This window comes from Podarcis vaucheri (assembly GCF_965113315.1).
Source record: "Podarcis vaucheri genome assembly, chromosome: 8".
Taxonomy (NCBI): domain Eukaryota; kingdom Metazoa; phylum Chordata; class Lepidosauria; order Squamata; family Lacertidae; genus Podarcis; species Podarcis vaucheri.
Genome location: NC_138766.1, coordinates 72,135,738 through 72,153,942, shown reverse-complemented (window position 1 = coordinate 72,153,942; position 18,205 = coordinate 72,135,738). Strand labels below are relative to the sequence as shown.

The 18,205-nt window shown below is 42.1% G+C and overlaps 2 protein-coding genes and 1 long non-coding RNA gene across 20 annotated transcripts in view; 1 reads left to right on the top strand and 2 right to left on the bottom strand.

Annotated features, from left to right (window-relative positions):
• Positions 1-4,925, bottom strand: part of RIMS2 (regulating synaptic membrane exocytosis 2) — a 372,071-nt gene extending 367,146 nt beyond the window's left edge. For 6 of the 18 annotated variants that reach the window (XM_082235422.1, XM_082235426.1, XM_082235421.1 and 3 more), the window contains exon 1: positions 4,361-4,920. In XM_082235422.1, coding sequence (XP_082091548.1) covers positions 4,361-4,533 — 173 coding nt within the window. In that variant the 5' untranslated portion in view covers positions 4,534-4,920. Of the gene's footprint in view, positions 1-4,360 lie in introns of all 18 variants that reach the window. The other 12 variants (XM_082235423.1, XM_082235415.1, XM_082235405.1 and 9 more) reach the window with 7 other exon arrangements.
• A 1,120-nt stretch (positions 4,926-6,045) lies between these two features.
• LOC309539647 overlaps positions 6,046-18,205 on the top strand; it is an 18,504-nt gene continuing 6,344 nt past the window's right edge. The window contains exon 1 of the long non-coding RNA XR_014222908.1: positions 6,046-6,517. This is a non-coding gene — a long non-coding RNA (uncharacterized lncRNA). The remainder of the gene's footprint in view (positions 6,518-18,205) is intronic.
• The window catches only part of DCAF13 (DDB1 and CUL4 associated factor 13), a 23,653-nt gene continuing 19,838 nt past the window's right edge, over positions 14,391-18,205 (bottom strand). The window contains exons 10-11 of the mRNA XM_082235771.1: positions 17,629-17,792; positions 14,391-16,961 (exon numbers count right to left, since the gene is read on the bottom strand). Coding sequence (XP_082091897.1) covers positions 16,874-16,961; positions 17,629-17,792 — 252 coding nt within the window. The 3' untranslated portion in view covers positions 14,391-16,873. The remainder of the gene's footprint in view (positions 16,962-17,628; positions 17,793-18,205) is intronic.

Here is an 18,205-nt window from a genome sequence, read left to right as displayed (position 1 = left end):
AATCATCACACAAGTTTTAATATGATTATTTGGTAATGGCTTTCACACTAGGCATGGGAGTCATATTGGAGTCTGTCTCTCTTTTAAGACACAGAAAACTGAACCAGAGCTCAAGGGGATGTCTTGCCTCCTATAGAATTTTTAAGAGAGACTGACTCCCAGCCCAGTGGGCATTAGATTGCCTTATTTATTCAGGAATCCTAGAACCTCTTATATCTCTTTTAGGCCTATATTATAGTCCACAAAACCAAGTGTCCACAGAACCAAATTGAGCTAAGTAAAAATGAATAGTAACAATTAGTGAAACTGACACATGGGGAGGGGGAGATCCAACATAATATAGCATAAGTAGTTTGAGAGTTTACGTTGTACAAGTAGTTGTGCAAACTGTATAAAAAAGAGGTAACACACAAAGCTTAACTGTCACAAAGTATAATAATAGCAAATGCACTAGAGGTTGCACAACATCTTTCACAAATGTATGGCATGCATTGGATTTGGCTACTGTGCTATACTAAATACAGGGCTCCTGCTAGCAGAATGGCTGTTGTGAGAGTAGGCTGCCACAATTTATTTATTGGATACCAATAAACAATTGGATATCACCCAAGGTTAATAGCAATATCTCGTTCTCAGATATTCCATATATAGGATATTTTTAGAGAGAACAATCCCAACAGCAAGAGAATTCTGGATCACCACACTAAAAACCCATGGAAGTCCCTCCACAGGAACACTGCATGGCTTCATCCAGTGCCTTCACAGGACATAACCTGCCAAAAGCAGGTGTCTCTGCAAAATGGTCATTTCACATGTCATCTACTTCCAGCAAATCACAGCAGGAGTGGCTGTTGACCTTATCAATATGAACTCCTGCTGATTCTAACTCGGCACCACTTCTCTTTGTTTCTTCAAAAGAAGCATAGCAGGAGGAGGGGCTGTAATGGGTTTAAGGATGTACAAACATACATATATAAGTCTATGAATAATTTTGCCCTGGGAAGAGGAAAGGGGGGGAATAATTGATGTGACAGATGATAGTGACACCACTGAATGCTCTTCTAGTAAGCACATCAATACAATAACGACAGACTCATTAGGCAATATGAATAAAATAGAAATGGCATGAAATAAAAATATATCAGAGGGGAACTAATGCCCAGCTGGTTTCCATCCATTGTTTATATCAAACACTGTATAATTTATCCTTTACATACCTAGCAAGTAAGTTTTTTAAAGAACTCTGAGAGTTTCAGTTCTATTTTCAAAACAAGCAAAATATATACTTCTTTTTGGTGAATGCTTTGCCACATTTACTGAACAGCAGTTCCAAAAGTTCTATATGATACAGAAAATATGCTTGGAAGCTACTTCCCTTGAAGGATATGCTTAGACTAGGAGCAACAAAACTTACATTTGCAACTATTATTAAGAAACAGAAAACTCAATTTCCATTCAATCACATCAGCCTTCTTCAAGCACCAACATACTGTATTATTATTGTAAACTTAGGAGCAACATGAAGCTTTTTAAAAAACACCCATCCTCCAACAATAAATTCAACCAGGAGGGGAGAAGATTGAAACTATTTTGAGAAAGAAAAAGTATAAATCTTTTGAAAGAGCTATATATTTAAGAACAGTACATCACTGCACTAGCAAATCAGAGGTCACAACTGCCAAAATGATAATCATATGTGAATAAGGTGTGGCATTGCACCAGTGTCATATGCATGCCCAGGATATTGTAGCAACATAAAAACATGTGTGAGCACTGCAGAAATCACTACTTTCACCATAAGCGATTTAGTGTCATCATGCAAAATTGTTACTCCACACAGAAATGAGTCATAGCACGACAGAGGGTGGGACTAGGTACAACCCAGCTAACAGATGCTAAATATTTGAGCCATTGTGAAGTCTGCTATATCAGAACAAACACTATTTCATACTAAGGAGTTAGGATGAGATTACCACTAACACACAGCAAAGCATAATGAACTCCCCACTTGCCTCACACTTGTTGCTCTGGCTACATCAGCACATGCCATTCTTTGTACTGTATCTATCTATCCATATCATCAAGAGATGGCAGTCTAAGATATCATAAGATCTCATGAGCAAACACAAACTGACAAATTATCTGCCTGATCCCAAGCCAACTTAAAATGATACTAAACCACAATTAATCCATGCATACTCTATTTTTTTCCTATTTTAGGAGGGAAAGTTTTCCTTATTTCTCACATCTAATTATATTGGGGAGGTATGAGTGTGAAAGACATGTCAAATGCATATGATTTTGTCTAAAAACAGAGGAATGTGTTTGTGCCTATTAACCAAACTTGGAATGAAAAACAAATAAGATATTCTAATATAAAAAATCAAAATTATTTTAGTCACAGAGATTATGTATTTAAGCACAAATGTTACTAGAAACATGGTAAATACATTTTATAATGTTGATGCCACTATTCAATTATCTGTTTTAACTATTTTTAATATTGTAATTTTTATATTATAGTTGCCCACCCTGTGACCTCATGGTAGCAGGCAGGTAAAGTATATTATTAATAACAATAATGCCATTGCTTGTTTGCATATTACATTGTTTTTAATGCATATTTTAAGATATAACAGCCAAAGGCATATAAATATATGTTCTTGGTATAAATTACTTTAAATTATTAGTCAGAATTGGAATTGCAAAAGGTAATCTGACTTTTGTTAATATAAATCATGCTGACTTTCTTCAAAGCACAAACACATTTCATTATTATTGTTAAGTGTGAATACTTAACCACCTGTTTCTCTTTACATGAAGATAAAAATTACAAGAAAACAATAATTTATTTGTTCACTGTCACATTGCTAATGATACACACTGATTCCAGCACAAGTCATCAGCTCAGCCCAGAAGCCAAGAAGCTTTCAGCTGCAGATTTTGAATCAGCAGTTCAACAAGACAATGGGTTAACATCACTATAATTGCCTAGTAATTTGGCTGGATATTTTTAGCAGTATTTAGACTCAGAAGCATTTACTCTGACCCTGTGACAAAATGTTACATAGTATCCATTACTTAAAATTAAACACAGCAGTATGCGTTAGAGCACTACTGTAATAACTTCATAAAGCAGTGAATAATAATTTAGAGGTCAGTGTGGCCATTACATAAGAAAAATGACATTTTTGTGATTACATGATGTTTGAGAAACATAAAAAAGTCAAATGCAATCTTGTATACAAACTTGATCTTAACAGGCAAACAGTAGTTACTGTGATAGACAAAAACATGCTAAACATGTTACAAGATCACAAAAGAAGCTTGCATTTCAGCCAATCAGGTAGTCTTGCCACCCACAACGCATATATGTAAGAAACAAAAATTCAGAGAAAACATGGAGCTTCCTGACATCACTGCCCAAATGGATCAGAGCTAAATCGCTTTGCAAGAGAAAGGGAGGTAACACAGCCCAGGAAGAAAGGTGAAATGTCATCAGGACCAGAAACAATTGCCCTGAGCCTGCCTGGACAGCTCCGTGGTGCTGAAGTTACAGAGCAGCTCGGCAGCTTTTTCTCCGTGGCGGCTTTTGCTGCCTGCGAGGCCTGCGCCCTCCATGCTGCTGCTGGCCAAGTGGCCCACAGGTGAAGGGACAAGGACTGCTTGCCAGAACGCAAGGAGCCGGTCAATGTGGGGTGGGAGGGCTACACGTTGTTGCAGGAAGATGGCGGCTCTCGCAAACCCACCCCGACAGAAGGCTACCGAGGCCTCGCCGGGACATCTCCGCTCTGCCCGGGCTGGGCTGCTAAGAGAAGGCACAAGGCAGGCGGCGAAGGAAGGCCACTTTGGCGGTGGCGACTGCGGGGAAAGGCCCACTCCAGCTGCCACCAGATTCTCGTGCGCGCTTAGTTCCTTTTCCCAGCCATGCTGCCGCCGCCGCCTCCTCCTCCTCCTGAAACCATCCGCTTCCTACACACCGGGTTACAACAGCACCTGTGCGGCCATATTGGGCGCCTGGCCCCAGTCCATGCCTGGCTGAACGGCGAATAGGAGCCTGGAGAGCGGGGAGGGGAGGGAACCTCTTGCTCTTTTCCATCTCCTGCAGGGATGGACCGAGGCAAGAGGCAGCCCCAATGAGGAGCTAAATGCACTGGCAAGCAGCCTCCGTGGCTTCCCCTCAAATCGCTACCACCTCACACAAATGCACGCCAGCCAGCCAGCCCCAAGCTATGCCCTAGGGAGGGGTGGAAAGCGAGGGGCTCGGCGGCCTCACCCTTCCTCCTTCTCCTGAATGAGCCACACAACCGTGGGAAGGGGGGGGGGAGAGAGAGAGAAAAGAGAGGAAAGTAGCCCTTACTTAAGCACGGATTGCTCCTTCTCTTCTTCCTTCTTCTGGCGATCCATGACGGCCTGGATGATCTTCCTCTCTTCCTCCGTGAGGTGGCTGAGGTCGGGCATCTCGGACTGAGGTGGAGGCGGCTGAGGAGGAGGAGGCGCAGGGCCGCCCCGGGGCCCAACAGGAGCCGACATATTTGGTAGACGGAGCTTCAGCAACACTCTATACTGGAAAACACTGGGCTAACTCAGGCGGGGGCAGCGGAGCAAAGAGCCGCCGCTGCCGCGGAGTGAAATACATACAAATCAATATACTTTGGGAATCAATCGGCCACCTAATTAATGCCCTGCTGGGGAGGGAAGGGGAAGCGTCCGTGAAGGGGGGGGGAAGGGGGCTTGCTTTGGGTGAGATAAGAGGGGAGCAACAATAAAGGGCCCCCCCTCCTCCGCACACACAACCCCTCTCACCTGCTCAGTGGTGAGGAAAGGGGGCAAGGAGTCGGGCAGTAATGGTTTCTGGGGAGGGAGAAGGATCTTCCGAGGGAAACGGAAGGGGGAGCCCGCGCTAGGTGGGGGAGGAATGGGGTCGGGGGGCACGGAGGAGCCTTAAGGGGAAGAGCCGGGGGCGGTAGTTGGTGAGGGGTGTCGGTTGGGCTCTGGCGGGACGGAGTGAGGGGCAGTATTTGGGGGTGGGGGGCTTCTCACTCCAACCGAAGGCGCCCCCTGCTTGCGACCGGAGAGGAGGAGGTGGCCGGGCGCCCGGGCCAGGGGAGCCCTGGCGAGGCGGCGGAAGGGCCGGGGGCTCCGGGCTGAGGGGGCGAAGCGCCGGGGTGTCGCGCGCTGTGATAGTAATGGTGGTGCCGATGGTGAGAGAGGAGCCCCGCCGGCACCCTGAAGCGCAGAGCGGGAGAAAACCCCTTGGGGTGAGGGCGAGTCCCGGGCGCCAGCAGCTCCCGCCGGCTCATAATTCCAACCCGCTGTCCATGGAGGGGACCGTGGGGCAAAGCAGCTCCCGCCGGCGGCTTCCTCCTCCTCTGCCGCCGCCGCCGCCGCCACCAGCAGCCGCCGCTTCCGCCACCCGCGCTTCAACAAGGCCTCGCCGCCGCCGCCGCCTCTCGTGGCTGCCTCGCTCGGCTGCTCTTCTCTCAGCTCCGCTGCTGGCGACGAGCCGCCTAACCCATCGCATCGCGGAATTAAGAGGAGGGAAAGGGGAGCCGGGCGGGCGGGGGGAACGACGACGACGACGACAATAGCGGGAATCACGGGAAGGGACTCCTCATCTTCCTCCCCGAATCTTCCCCCTCCCGCGCTTTCTCTTTTTTTCCTCTCCTTTCCCCCCCTCTTTCTTTCGTCTTCCTCCCCCTCTCCCAGCCCGACAGCGACGTTTCTGCCTTGTCGCCTGAAGGCGCGGGAACGGAGCGCGGGGCGGGGCGCGCTGAGGAGAAATGCGGGGAGCGTTAAAGGGAAAAGCCGCTCGCTTCCCACACAGCCTCGAGACGAAGCCTCGTGCGACACGACGCGCGTCGGCAACGTCGGTTGGAGGGGGATGGGGAGTGAAGCAGGGAGAGGCAGGCTGTGAGGGGAAGACGTTGGGGAGGGGGCGGGGAGGCGGAGCGGCGCGCGAAGGTGGGGAGGGGGGCAGGAGAGAGAGAGAGAGGAGTTGCGTTTGTTTGTTTATTTATTTATAAACGCACCGGGAAAGGCGCGCGGGGGTGGGGGTGGGGGTAAGGAGGCGAATGGCTGCGATAAAAATCACGCGAGGCAAAAGGGGGAGGAGCCAAGTGGCACCGGGGACGCGCGCAATTGAGAGGACTGGGCCCAGCCGCTCCAGGGAGGCCGGGCGAACGGCCGTGAGGGAGCGGCGGGCGGGGCGGAGAGCGTGACAGACAAGCGCCCTGCCTGCCTCGGCCGTTATTTCTGGCGAGCTATGGAAGCGCGGAGAGAAAAGGCGGCATGGAAGAGAAGGGAGGCCAGTTTCCCCCTCCCCACAGACACCCGAAATTCGGGTGAGGAGAGGCAAGGCTGAGCCAGGGGAAACCCTGAGGAGGAAGAGGTACAACTTCGCGGAGAAAAAGAGATGGGCCAAGGTAGTTTTCTGGCTCGTCTGGACCCAAGGCGGATTTGTTGCTCCCTCGGTAACTTCAGCTCGCCCTGCTGTCACATTCACGTGGAGGGAGATGTAAGCGAGTGGCAGTTGGCCAAGGGGCAGGGGAAACGCTAACAGGGTGGACAGACAGCTGCAGCTGGCTATGGGTTAAAGTGGGGGTTGTAATCTGTGTTTGGGATTACATAACCAAGGGACGGTTGCTATTTTAGATTCATTTAATAAGGGGATATAAGGGCCTGGACATAGGTATTTGGCTTTAGGGCAGCTGTGGCCAGCCCTTTGGGCATGTAGGCACGGGGTCGAGGGCAAGGGATGGTCACACTGCTACAGGGCACACTGCAGAAGATAGGCAGCTTCCCTGTCATTGGCTCCATTTGGGATGGTTTCGCTTCTTCCATGCTGAGCTAGGCAATCGGCAACACAATGTAGAGAGATGCAAGGTTTGTGGCTCCTCTTGTCACCTGGAAGCCACCTGTGCCTTCAGTTGGACATCTATAATGTCTCCATGGGAGGGGGAAATGTCTGTAAACATTACAGATGCAGTACTTTGTAGTACTGCCACTGTGGCACAAAAAGGAGGATCTTCATAACTTATTTATAGAAGGTCTCCCCAAATCTTGCATTCATCTGTGTAGACTGCATGGTATAAATCAAGGAGCCAGCACTTTGTGGCATCACTGAGGCACAAAAAATGGATCCCATATATTAAACTTTGTGGCTCTTATATTGACTTCACAACAAGCACAGATTCATGAGTTAATGACATTGCTATAGCACGAAAAGATGGTTGCAAGACCCAAGTCCTTGTGCTTTTTACACAAAATTACCCCATTTCCACCATCAAATCATAGTTCACATCAGTACCTATGGGCTTCGTTACAATGATTATAAATTCCACCTTGTGATGCAAAAACCTAGAAGCTCCAGATCCATTTAATTTGTACTCATGATGACACAGTAACTCATAAAAATGAGTTTAATCATTTGTAGTGCACCGATGCTGGAACCTAGATTTGTAGCACATCTCATCATGTATCCTTTTTTAAATAGAATATTGAAATCTATTATATAATCACAGTTCGCCTACACTATCCAAAATAATCTTTCCAACATCATCTAGCTTTTTGCATGGGTCCTCACAGATCCTTGGAAGTTTAACATGTATCCTTCAAACCATATCATACTGTATAGCCATGGCTTAGCCCTTCAGCATGAAGAACACGAATCCAATGTGTGCTCTGTGTATAATCTACATCAAGGGATCAGAATACATTGTGTCCACATAGTTTTCCCATTTAAGTTCTATAAGTTATTAATTTTATTTTTAATAAAATGAGTATTTTAAAAAATGTATCACAGTTATTTTTTTCTCAGCTTTCCCGAGCCTAGTACCTTCCTGATGTTTTGGACTACAGCTCTCATCACTAGCCCCAGTCTGTACTCCAAAAACATCTGGAAGGCAGCAGCTTGGGGAAGGCTGAAGACACTTCCTAAACTTATACTAATATCAGATCACTGCATTGTAAAAATCACAATGCAAGTGAGTCTTTTCATTACTGTGTCACAAAAACTGGAATTTGGAAATGATACTTCCCAGACTGAATGATTTTTCCATTCCAACAAAAAATTATGCTTCACATATCGTAAAATATATAGTTCCAGCTCTTCCTAAACACACTTACCATTTGAAGCCTCTTAACATAACATTGTACCAGATGGTTGTAAAAAATGTTTACAGACAAGCTCAGATACGGTTCAATACAGTTATGCCCTGGAAACTGGTTATTTGAGAGACTAGCTGGTAAAATCTTTTTTTTTTTAATGCCTTCAACACTACATAAAAATCTGTACCTCAGATTTAGGTTTTTATGATGCAGTATTAACTATTAGTATTGGCACTCAATGTAACACTTTCAAGGGTTCAAAGTGCTTCTGAAACAGGTTTTTTCCAATCTAGATTTTTGCCCCACAGTAGTTCCATGAATGTTACATCAATTCATTTACTTTTTTTTTTAATTGCTCAAGTTTGATCAGTGCCAATACGAAACGTTACAAGATGACATAAATTAATTTAAAAGCCATCAATAAAATAGATTTTTAAAAATCCTGCAAACAATGGTCACTAGAAACAGCTGGACAGAAGCGGTTAAAACAGTAACTCATTAAAAACCTACAAAGCTGGAGTAAACATTTTGAAATGCAACCTGCTATTTCTGCTATGCCCAAAAGAAGGTGTCACAAAGCACTGTGTTATTTGTATATTGTGAGTCTATGCAGATCACAAACTCTAATTTGATAGTGGGTTGGAATTGAGGTCCTCCATGTAAAAGACATGAGGATCCATGATTATAATCTTTGTGTTTGCACCACAATGGCAGTATAAAGTACTGGATTCATGGTTTTATATTTTAGGCTGTGGACTCTATTTATATTATGCTAGATTTATATTATGCTTTTTACTATCTGCTACCTGCCTAAAAGTTACATGGAGACATGTAAGAGAAAAAGACAAATAAGGTCCACTGTGACTGTGCTTAGATGAAGGTCCCCACCAGCGACCAGCAGATGTCTACTATTTCTACTATTGCCAAAAGCAGAAAGCTTTGCACCTAGTCCAGCTAGGAATAATTTGAACATGGAATAATTTCCTATGTAATATAATAATAAACAGCCGTGAAATAATTTGAAAATGTCTGTGTCCAGCTTAGAGTATATTGTCCAATATATGCATTATTTGCATCTACTGTATTAGGGTCATTGGTTAGCTAACATCCAATCCAGTTTCTCATTTCTTACCCCTTCTAATAAATCTAAACACTGTTTCAAATAAATCAACAGAATCTTATTATTGCCTGATTGAAATCCATGAAGTAAAGAACAATCACCCAAGGAACTATAGTAAATTAAGTTCTATAGCAGCTAGCTACTGGGTTGAAATGCTAGGGGCTTCTTTCAAAATGAGTTAGCACAACTTCAGAACTGGAAGAAACAACTAGATATATATCAGAGCAAACTGTCTTGGTGGCAAACATGATATTTTTCCATGACCAAGAAGATCACATTAATTAAGATGTTTGTTTATTTGTTTGTTTGTTTTACTTATATACTGTTTTATAGAGACGTTCAAAACGACTTGCAAAAGATTTGTACATACAATATAATCACATTCAAGGGTAGTATTAGCAATAGAAATACCTTGGTGTCCATATGGCACCGGGATTCTTCAGGCAGCATTTCCCTGACTTCATCTTTGGTCTTCCATAGTGTTGCCAGGCAGCACAGCCACATAGAGACTCTGACATAACAGAGTGGACCTCTGTCACTCAGGATATGGTGATTTCAAGTCTTCCTGTGTTGGCAGCATCTATGAGTAATTGGTTTGGGTTTTCCTTCTTCAGACTTCTGACAAGATTTTAAAAAACTAGCTGGAAATTGCCCACATACCTGGTACCTGACCACACATCTATACTGACATACCAGCTACCTTTCATGTATTCTTTTGAAATTGAGAGAGAATTACTCTTTCCTCTGGCTCTTCAGCCGTTGGTCTATGTCCAAGAAGAACAGATTCAAAACTGGTAGTTTCCCAAGTGAGCTGTGTCTGGTGTGGATTTCTTTATAAGAGAATTAAAACCTCATTCTTGAGGGAAAATAGAACCTCTACCCTATCACAGCAATGAATGAACAGTATTCTCAACAAGTAGGATGGTCTTCCCAGAATATCATATTTTCCAAGGACTATGATACTCATTTCTTGGAAAAGATTATGTTCTCACATTGAGTGTGGGATGAAATTGAAGCCAAGCAATTGTTGCCTGTTGAAAAAGTATACTTGGTTTTCTTGGTGTATGGTCACTTCAGATAGACAAGGGAGAAGACGAATGAAACTGTTGGTTAACTAGCCCATTCCAACTAATAAAAAGTGATCTAGCTATTACTAGAATGTATGGGTCATTGTAGATGACTTTATTACCAGGTAACAATATAATTAACATCTTCTAAGTGAGAAATTGATAGCTAGAGGCACAGGGTTCTTGATCTCTTACTCCCAGTCTGAAGATAGTATCTTCTGGACGCTGTTTGTTGACCCAAAGCCAACCTGTATATCTATAAATAAAGAGGCTGCGACAAAACAAGTGTTTTGTCAGTAGGTGATACCCTGCTGCTGTGGTATTTCCTCTTAGTTAAATAAAACCATGCACATATCATTATACAGAGTACACAGTGTACGGAACTGCCATCTTAAGGGACAAAATCCAGCATATCCCGCTTCAGATAGTGTCTTGAAAAAGGGAAGGCTAACTTCTCATACCTAGGCACCAGTCAGTACACAGGCACAGGAACATAAAAATAGTTTGCTTCCTCCCTGTGCCTACTTGGACTAGTGCACTGGTACATTGTTAATAAAATCAGTAAAGTGGTCCCTCGGCTTAAGAACTTAAATCGTTCTGGAGGTCCGTTCTTAACCTGAAACTGCTCTTAACCAGAAGCACCACTTTAGCTAATGGGGCCTTCCGCCGCTGCCACACAATTTCTGTTCTCATCCTGAAGCAAAGTTCTTAACCCGAGGTACTATTTCTGGGTTAGCGGAGTCTGTAACCTGAAGCGTCTGTAACCTGAAGCGTATTTAACCCGAGGTACCACTGTATTCTAAGATCCCCACAGTTAAATAACGGTGCCTGTCTAAAAGCCACCTGAAACAGTTTTCTGAAAACATTAAGGAGGATCTAAATTCTACAAAGGATTTTTGCTCTGGGCTTCTTCCATTTTCTATTGATCTCACTGCTTTAGAATAAGAGTCAGCTGCGCTAGTTGAATGATCTTGGCAAAGTGATACTCAGAGTTTAATTTCCATAATGAGAGCTGCTTGGATTCTATAAATTTCAATTTCTCCCTTAGGAGTTCTTAGCTGAGTTGTGGTCACTAAATGATGTTTGAGCTGTATTCTGCACGTGACATGGGGCATGCTTTACGGTATTTCATTATATTGTTGGGCATACAAAACCTGCCCCGAAATAAGGCTCTAGTGAAGCTTCAGCTTAAATGAACCCCTTCAGCTGCTCACAACCAAATCCCCAACAACTTTCATGCCTATCAGTTTGAAAGAAATGATATGCTAACATCTGGTTGGAATCAAACAGTGCAACTATCACCAAGTTGTCCCAAGTGCAAAAGAAAACACACAAGTGTTAAGAAATCAACCTGTACGGAATTTGGTTTTCAAATTTTAATCCCTAACAATTTAAAAGAACACTTAATATAAATTAGTATTTTAAATAAATACATAAATTATTGGAACCAAAGCAGGAACCACCCACCATCTCCACTCTTTTTCAAGACTGCTTCAACTCACTGATGCCTGCATGAACAAAACCTAGGCCCTTTATACCTGCCTGCCCTCCCTGCTTCTCAGACATGCTTGTTTTCTTCAGATTAGTCATGACCCTAGCAGGCATAAGCCAATGTTATCTCAAAAGGAAGCCTTTTATATTTCTTGAACTTTATTAGGAACCCCTTCAGCTGCTTAGGAAGATTCTAAGAAACCCAGGGTAGTGATATTTACTTCAAGGGTAAGCTAACAAGGATGTCCACCCAGCCATCACCTCAGCCTAAAAAACCCCTTTTCTGGATATTTTGCTGTCAATGGTACCCAGGCCTGTTTCTCCACCATGCAAAGTGTGTTTAGCCTTTGCCAGGAAGTCTGGATTCAACAGTAAACATATGCTTTCTCTTTACTCTCCCTTCCTTGGCACAGGTAATTATTAGTGTCTCACTCCTTCCTCTTATCTATACCTTTCTCATTTCCCTCATTGCATTGTCTCTGAACCTACGCATTACTCCAAACCATAGTCATTTGCATTTGAGCTTTCCCTTCTGGTGCATGTAGGCTGCAATTTTGCCCTGTCCTCTGGTGCCCAACTCTATTTCGTATAAAGCACTCTCTCTCTCTGTAACAGCAATTATTTAAGCTTACAGTCCTGACAACATGGATGTGGATAGCGTATATAATTTGTAACAGCTAACCATCTTGCTATTCTACATCTATGTATGGTTGCTTCAAGACAAAAGCCATTTCACTCAAATGTATGCCAATACACATGCCAAATGAAAATAAACTACATTTGTTTATATTGCCATTTACTGCTTCTGGCTAATTTCCTCACCAAAGCAAGACAATACTGTGTTCCTAAAGTAACTGTGCCCACTGCAATAACCCCCTGTGTAAAAATGCCCAAAGTAATACTTTTGTGAACATGTCTGTAAGATAATAGGGTTTTGTGTGCATATATAGAGAGATGCAGGCTAATCTGGTACTATAATATTATACAGTACGATCACATCTTATGTACATGTAACTTCTGCAATTTCAGCAATACATGACTGAATGCTAGCTGGTTGACATCCTGTAAATTAAGCCAGCATGAGGAGTGGACCTTGCTCAGGAACCAAGACACAGTTTAAAAACTCTTTTTGTGCTGGATTTTTCTGGCATAGAGTTTTTAAGCTCTCAGCTTTGTTTCTGAAGCAAGAGTAGTAGTTTGGATTTGATATCCCGCTTTATCACTACCCGAAGGATCTAACATTCTCCTTTCCCTTCCTCCCCCACAACAAACACTCTGTGAGGTGAGTGGGGCTGAGACACTTCAAAGAAGTGTGACTAGCCCAAGGTCACCCAGCAGCTGCAAGTGGAGGAGCGGAGACGCGAACCTGGTTCACCAGATCACGAGTCTACTGCTCTTAACCACTACAGCACACTGGCTCTCTCCAGGTCTGTGATGCTTCCGCAAGATTTCATGGGAACTTGGACAGCTCTGAGAGATCTCGAAAGAGCATTCTGGGGATTCTGGAGCCAGCATGCCAGTTCCAGAAATCCTGGGATGCTCACACAGGGTGTCAGAGTATTTGCGTTTTTGGCATATATGCAGAACCCTTGGCTTCAAGTGTATTATGTATAGAAATAACCAGTGTTTCAGAAGCCCTCCTTTCTTTCTCTCAACACATACAACCCTCATTGTTCCAATTTTCTTGCAAAGAAGGAAAAAACATAATTATGTTCTGTCCTTTTTACCTTGCATATAGTTTTCGTCCATGGTGTTATTAATACCTACGGTACCTGAATGAGTTCCAACTGAAAGTGTGCATTAATGGAAAACCTCTCTGTGCACAGAGTACAAACAAATTAACACATTGAGAACTGTTCATTAGAGGATTAACAAACTCTAAACTTCCCTTAGCAAAATCCCATTATTTCTATGAAACAGAATGTCTATGCTAGAAAATGAACTATTTTGCAATCAGATGGTGATGCTGCCATTTTAATTTCCCCAAACGCCTGGTATTACGTTTTTCGTACCAGAGAGATTCACTGATATATGAACCAGATGGGCATTTACCAATGGCCCCTTCAAACCTGGCAATGGCAAAACTCAAATTATCTCTCAATATCCTAAACAGTTCTACTTGGTGATACTATGCAGATATGAATAGTGTTGAAGGTCCTGACAGGCTTATGCTGAGGACGGCGGGAGTATGCCATTTCTGATATATTCTGGTCCCAAACCATTGATAGAGTATTCAATGCACATTTTTTCCTTTCATCCGCACCAGTGAAGAAAGAACACAATAATCAAGCTTGCTGTCTCTTCTCTTCCCAACCAGCAAATGTTTGTATTTGTTGCCTTATATGTTATTCAAAAAATATTAAAAAGTTAATTCCCATTCATGTCTATGGAATACATACAAGAGACATTCCTCTGGGATTTTGCCTTTGTATAATGTAATCTCTCTCACCAGTGCAGTGAGGCAGGTAGAAATCTTTCAGCCATTGGTGTCTTAACTCACTTTGCCCCATCTTTTCACAATAACAGGAATGGTTCAAGCAGTCTCCTCCTGCTCTCTCAAGAGGGGTTGTCATGTCATCAAAGCAGTTTCCCAACAGCAGCAATAAATTTTGACAAAACAGCATTTAATTTGGCATTCTCAACTGACAAACATAATTTAGGTAGAATTACACTGCAAGACCAATGCTATCTGATTCATGGATATGATGAATTCAAAGTGCTTTGGCACTTTGAAGAGCACCACTTTAGTCATGTTCCTGTAAGTTTGCTAATTCTCATTTTATTGAAGGGAGTTTGCTCTGATTATTCTCTCAGCACAGAACAAATGGGCAGCATTGACCATAAAGTTGATTCAGACTTACATGGTTTTTTTCAGAAACCAGAAACACTAAGAAATGTTAACTATGGTGTGTGTGTGTATATAGAGGCACTTCTCTGGGGTCACATGATACACTGTTCAAATAAATCAACCCAGGCATGGGAGAACTTTTTTCAGCCCAAGGGCCACATTACCTCATGGGAACCCTTCTGGGGGCCACATACCAGTGATGTGTGTGGCCAGAGGCAAACATGGCCAGAGCAAAAAATGCAAAACAATAAACAAAACCCCCAAAGGTGTATTTAATAGTATACTGGGAAATACTTTTACTTTCATATAGAGTGAATTTTTATTATTAAATATGGAAGTATAAAATAAGTCACTAAAGCTTAATTGTATTAGAATCCTTTAGAGTGAGTATGACAAAATAATATTGTTACTTTCATATATTTGAATAGAATATTTGAAAAAGAGATACTTTACATAAACTTTCCCAACAAATGGGTTCCATTTTTTTCTACATTTTGAGATTGCCATTTTAATTCAGTTATTTACGCTATGCTTTTTTCGCTGATGTTTTTGGGGCTTCAGAGACAACCAGAAAGAGAAGGATTATTTTGAAACACGGGTTTATCAGAAACATCCCAGTATTTTCTGATTGCAAATACTCTATTGCAAAAAAGATGCAGCTGCAAATATTGTCCATGGATTTGTTCACAAAGGTTAAATTTTTGCCTTAACTAGTTCAAAAAAACCCAACAGGCTCTATTCCTCAAATAGCTTATCTATAAATACACCTTTATTTATCCAGCTGTACCAATTAAATGTTTCTCCTTCAATTTTAAAAACTAGATTACTTGCTTTGTAGGAAAAATAATTTTGGCTTATTGTGTCCTGAATGCTTATGGCATGGGAAATCATTTCCTGTCATCAACACAGTCTGGTAAAGAAATTTGCTGATGTGCTACTTCCATCTCATCTATGATGCAGCATTTTCCTATGGTCAACATCCTCTTCCTTCTTCAGGTCTTTTGTTCCTATGAATAAAATCCTCTGCAGAGCTCTGCACCCATTAGGCTCTCTTCAGAAAAATTAGCACTTAGGACCATGCTGATCCTACTCCTGTCACTTAAGATGCAAGAAGCTCCTTGCTGAAGGCTCAGATACAGATCGTTAACCCAATCCCACAATTAGAAACACTTCTCCTAGAGAAGCCGATTATAGCTCACTATGACTCGACACAGGGAATAAGTAGCAACTGTTAGAACTGGAAGTAGGTAATGAATAGCATGCACAATGCAAAGTTCCAGGCCATCACCACAGGGCTTGATGATCATTTGCGGAGGAAACTGCACAGATATTTTGTGAGCCATAACTACAAGCAGAAAACAAGGCAACTGTTAGTAAATATTTGGCCAGTTTAATATCAATCGATGCCCCCCAGATGGTTTAAATTATTGCAGAAATCCCAGAAACAAAGTCTGCCTTAAATAAAGTCAGGCTACTGGTCCATTTCCCACTGATTGGCAGAGATTCTTCAAGTGTTTCAGTTTCTTTTCCAGCATTACTTGGAGATGCAAAAATATGAGACCAGTACTTTCTGTCTCAGGAGTACTTACTGAATTATTCCTATGGAGGACATCACTAACAGTCTATGTGACTTTTTCAAGAAAAATCTGAGTAGGGCAGAATTTTTACTGGGTCCTGCTCCTGGATTTTATTTTGAAGTATCTTTATTGGTTTTCAATTCCTTTTGGTTGTCAATTCAATCTTTGTTTTAATATCACATATTGACAACTGCCCAATTATGTTGATGGGTGCAGTAAGGAAGCACAGGCAAGTGTCATAACACTAGGGCTCCCTAAATTATCTAGCCTATGAATAACTCTTCATAGGATTTTAGAAATTACATGCTGAATGCTTATGTAGTCTCTAGTAAAGGGAAAGCTGCTTGTTGCATAGTGAAGTTGTTCATCCTTTTTGGCAGTGGATACAACACCTGTGTCTCTTTTTCAGGTGACACAAAATTGAATTGACAGAAGGTACCACAGAATGAAATGCTACTGGAGGTCACAAAATTAACCTAAACTATATCAGCAGCATATCTAGATATAAAATTTTAAATTCCTTTTTAATGCAAAATCCGAACATTACAATAGTAATGGAGACATTTAAAAAGTAAAAGTGTCAGAATTATCTCCTATAACAAAAGGATGTGCACATTGCCTTTAAGAATTCAACCAATAAAACAGGCCATTATATAAACTATTATTTCACTACAGCCACAATGTGTTTCTTCTTCTCCGACACAAGCGGTACAGATCCAGGCTTGCTATGTTTCCGTCGATTCATTTCCCTAGAATAAAAAACATCAAAATTAGATTATTTCAGCCACAACGGGTATAATTTTATTTAAAAAACAAAGTACTTAACTGACCATACTCTACATTGCTTCTAAAAAACAATATACTGAAAATGCCCTACTATATTTGGAAAATCACTAACTGGCTGCTAGATCATAAACTTGAGCAGAAACTCATTTTGAGTTGCTTCTTTTAGGCAACAGATTCAATTAAAACAAAACTGAATAATGTATTTTATAGTGTTCTCTACTATTTCTAAGGATCGTCTATTTTGTTCCATGGAGAAACCACCTGTTCCTTTTCTCTTGAACGTGAGTATTTACCACCACTTTGACTTCCCTTTCCACCCCATTGCCTCATGCAATCTAATTGCTTAAATTAACAAATAAATGTTCCAGAATCATTTGCAAGAACCAATAAATCATCTAGTCCAACTTCTTGCCCTTAGAATAATATGCAATAAAATAATGAAAGCTTGCCAATAGACTCCTATACAGATTTCTTTCATTTTGGTAAAATTTCAATAGAAAAGAGTAAACGGAACTGCTCTTCAAGTTAGCAAGTTTCCTCTAAATCTATTCAAAAGTGTTGCTGGGCTAACTGAAAGAATGGCCCAATAGAACATATAATTTAACAAGGTAAAGTTAAGAAGTAACATACTTTCGCCGACGAGCTTCTTTCATGATGCGTTGCTCTCTGGCCTGGCTGTAGATCATCTTTGGCAAGTGTCGATGACGACTTATACGTTTGATTTGGGGGTGGTGCTGGAATTTCTCTTTCAATTTCTCATTGTAGTTCATAGCTGCTTTTTCCCGAGGAAGAAGCTACAGAAACAGACCCTGGTGTTAAAACTGAGCAGGTGGTAAAGATGACTTATTCCATAAAGCCAAACAGAACAGTTTTAGAAGTGTGCAAATCCACAAGAAGTATTGTTGGTTCCCGTGTGTCTGCTAACAGGTACAAAACTGTCACTGCCAGATCTCCAAGAACCTGGCAAATATCAGCTAAAACTGTGCAATCCCACACTGTGCAAGCACGAGAGAAAAAGAAACTGGATTCTTTAAAAGATATACTAGAAACTGTATATTATTCTCCCATTCGCCCACAAGTGGGCTATTCAGGTTGAGGGGGCAGAAAGAGTAGTAAGAAGGAATAAATCACATGTTAAATAACCCTCCAATTAACAACAATCACCCTGCCCATTAGAAGAGGCAGCAAATATGAAGTAGTCTCTGGA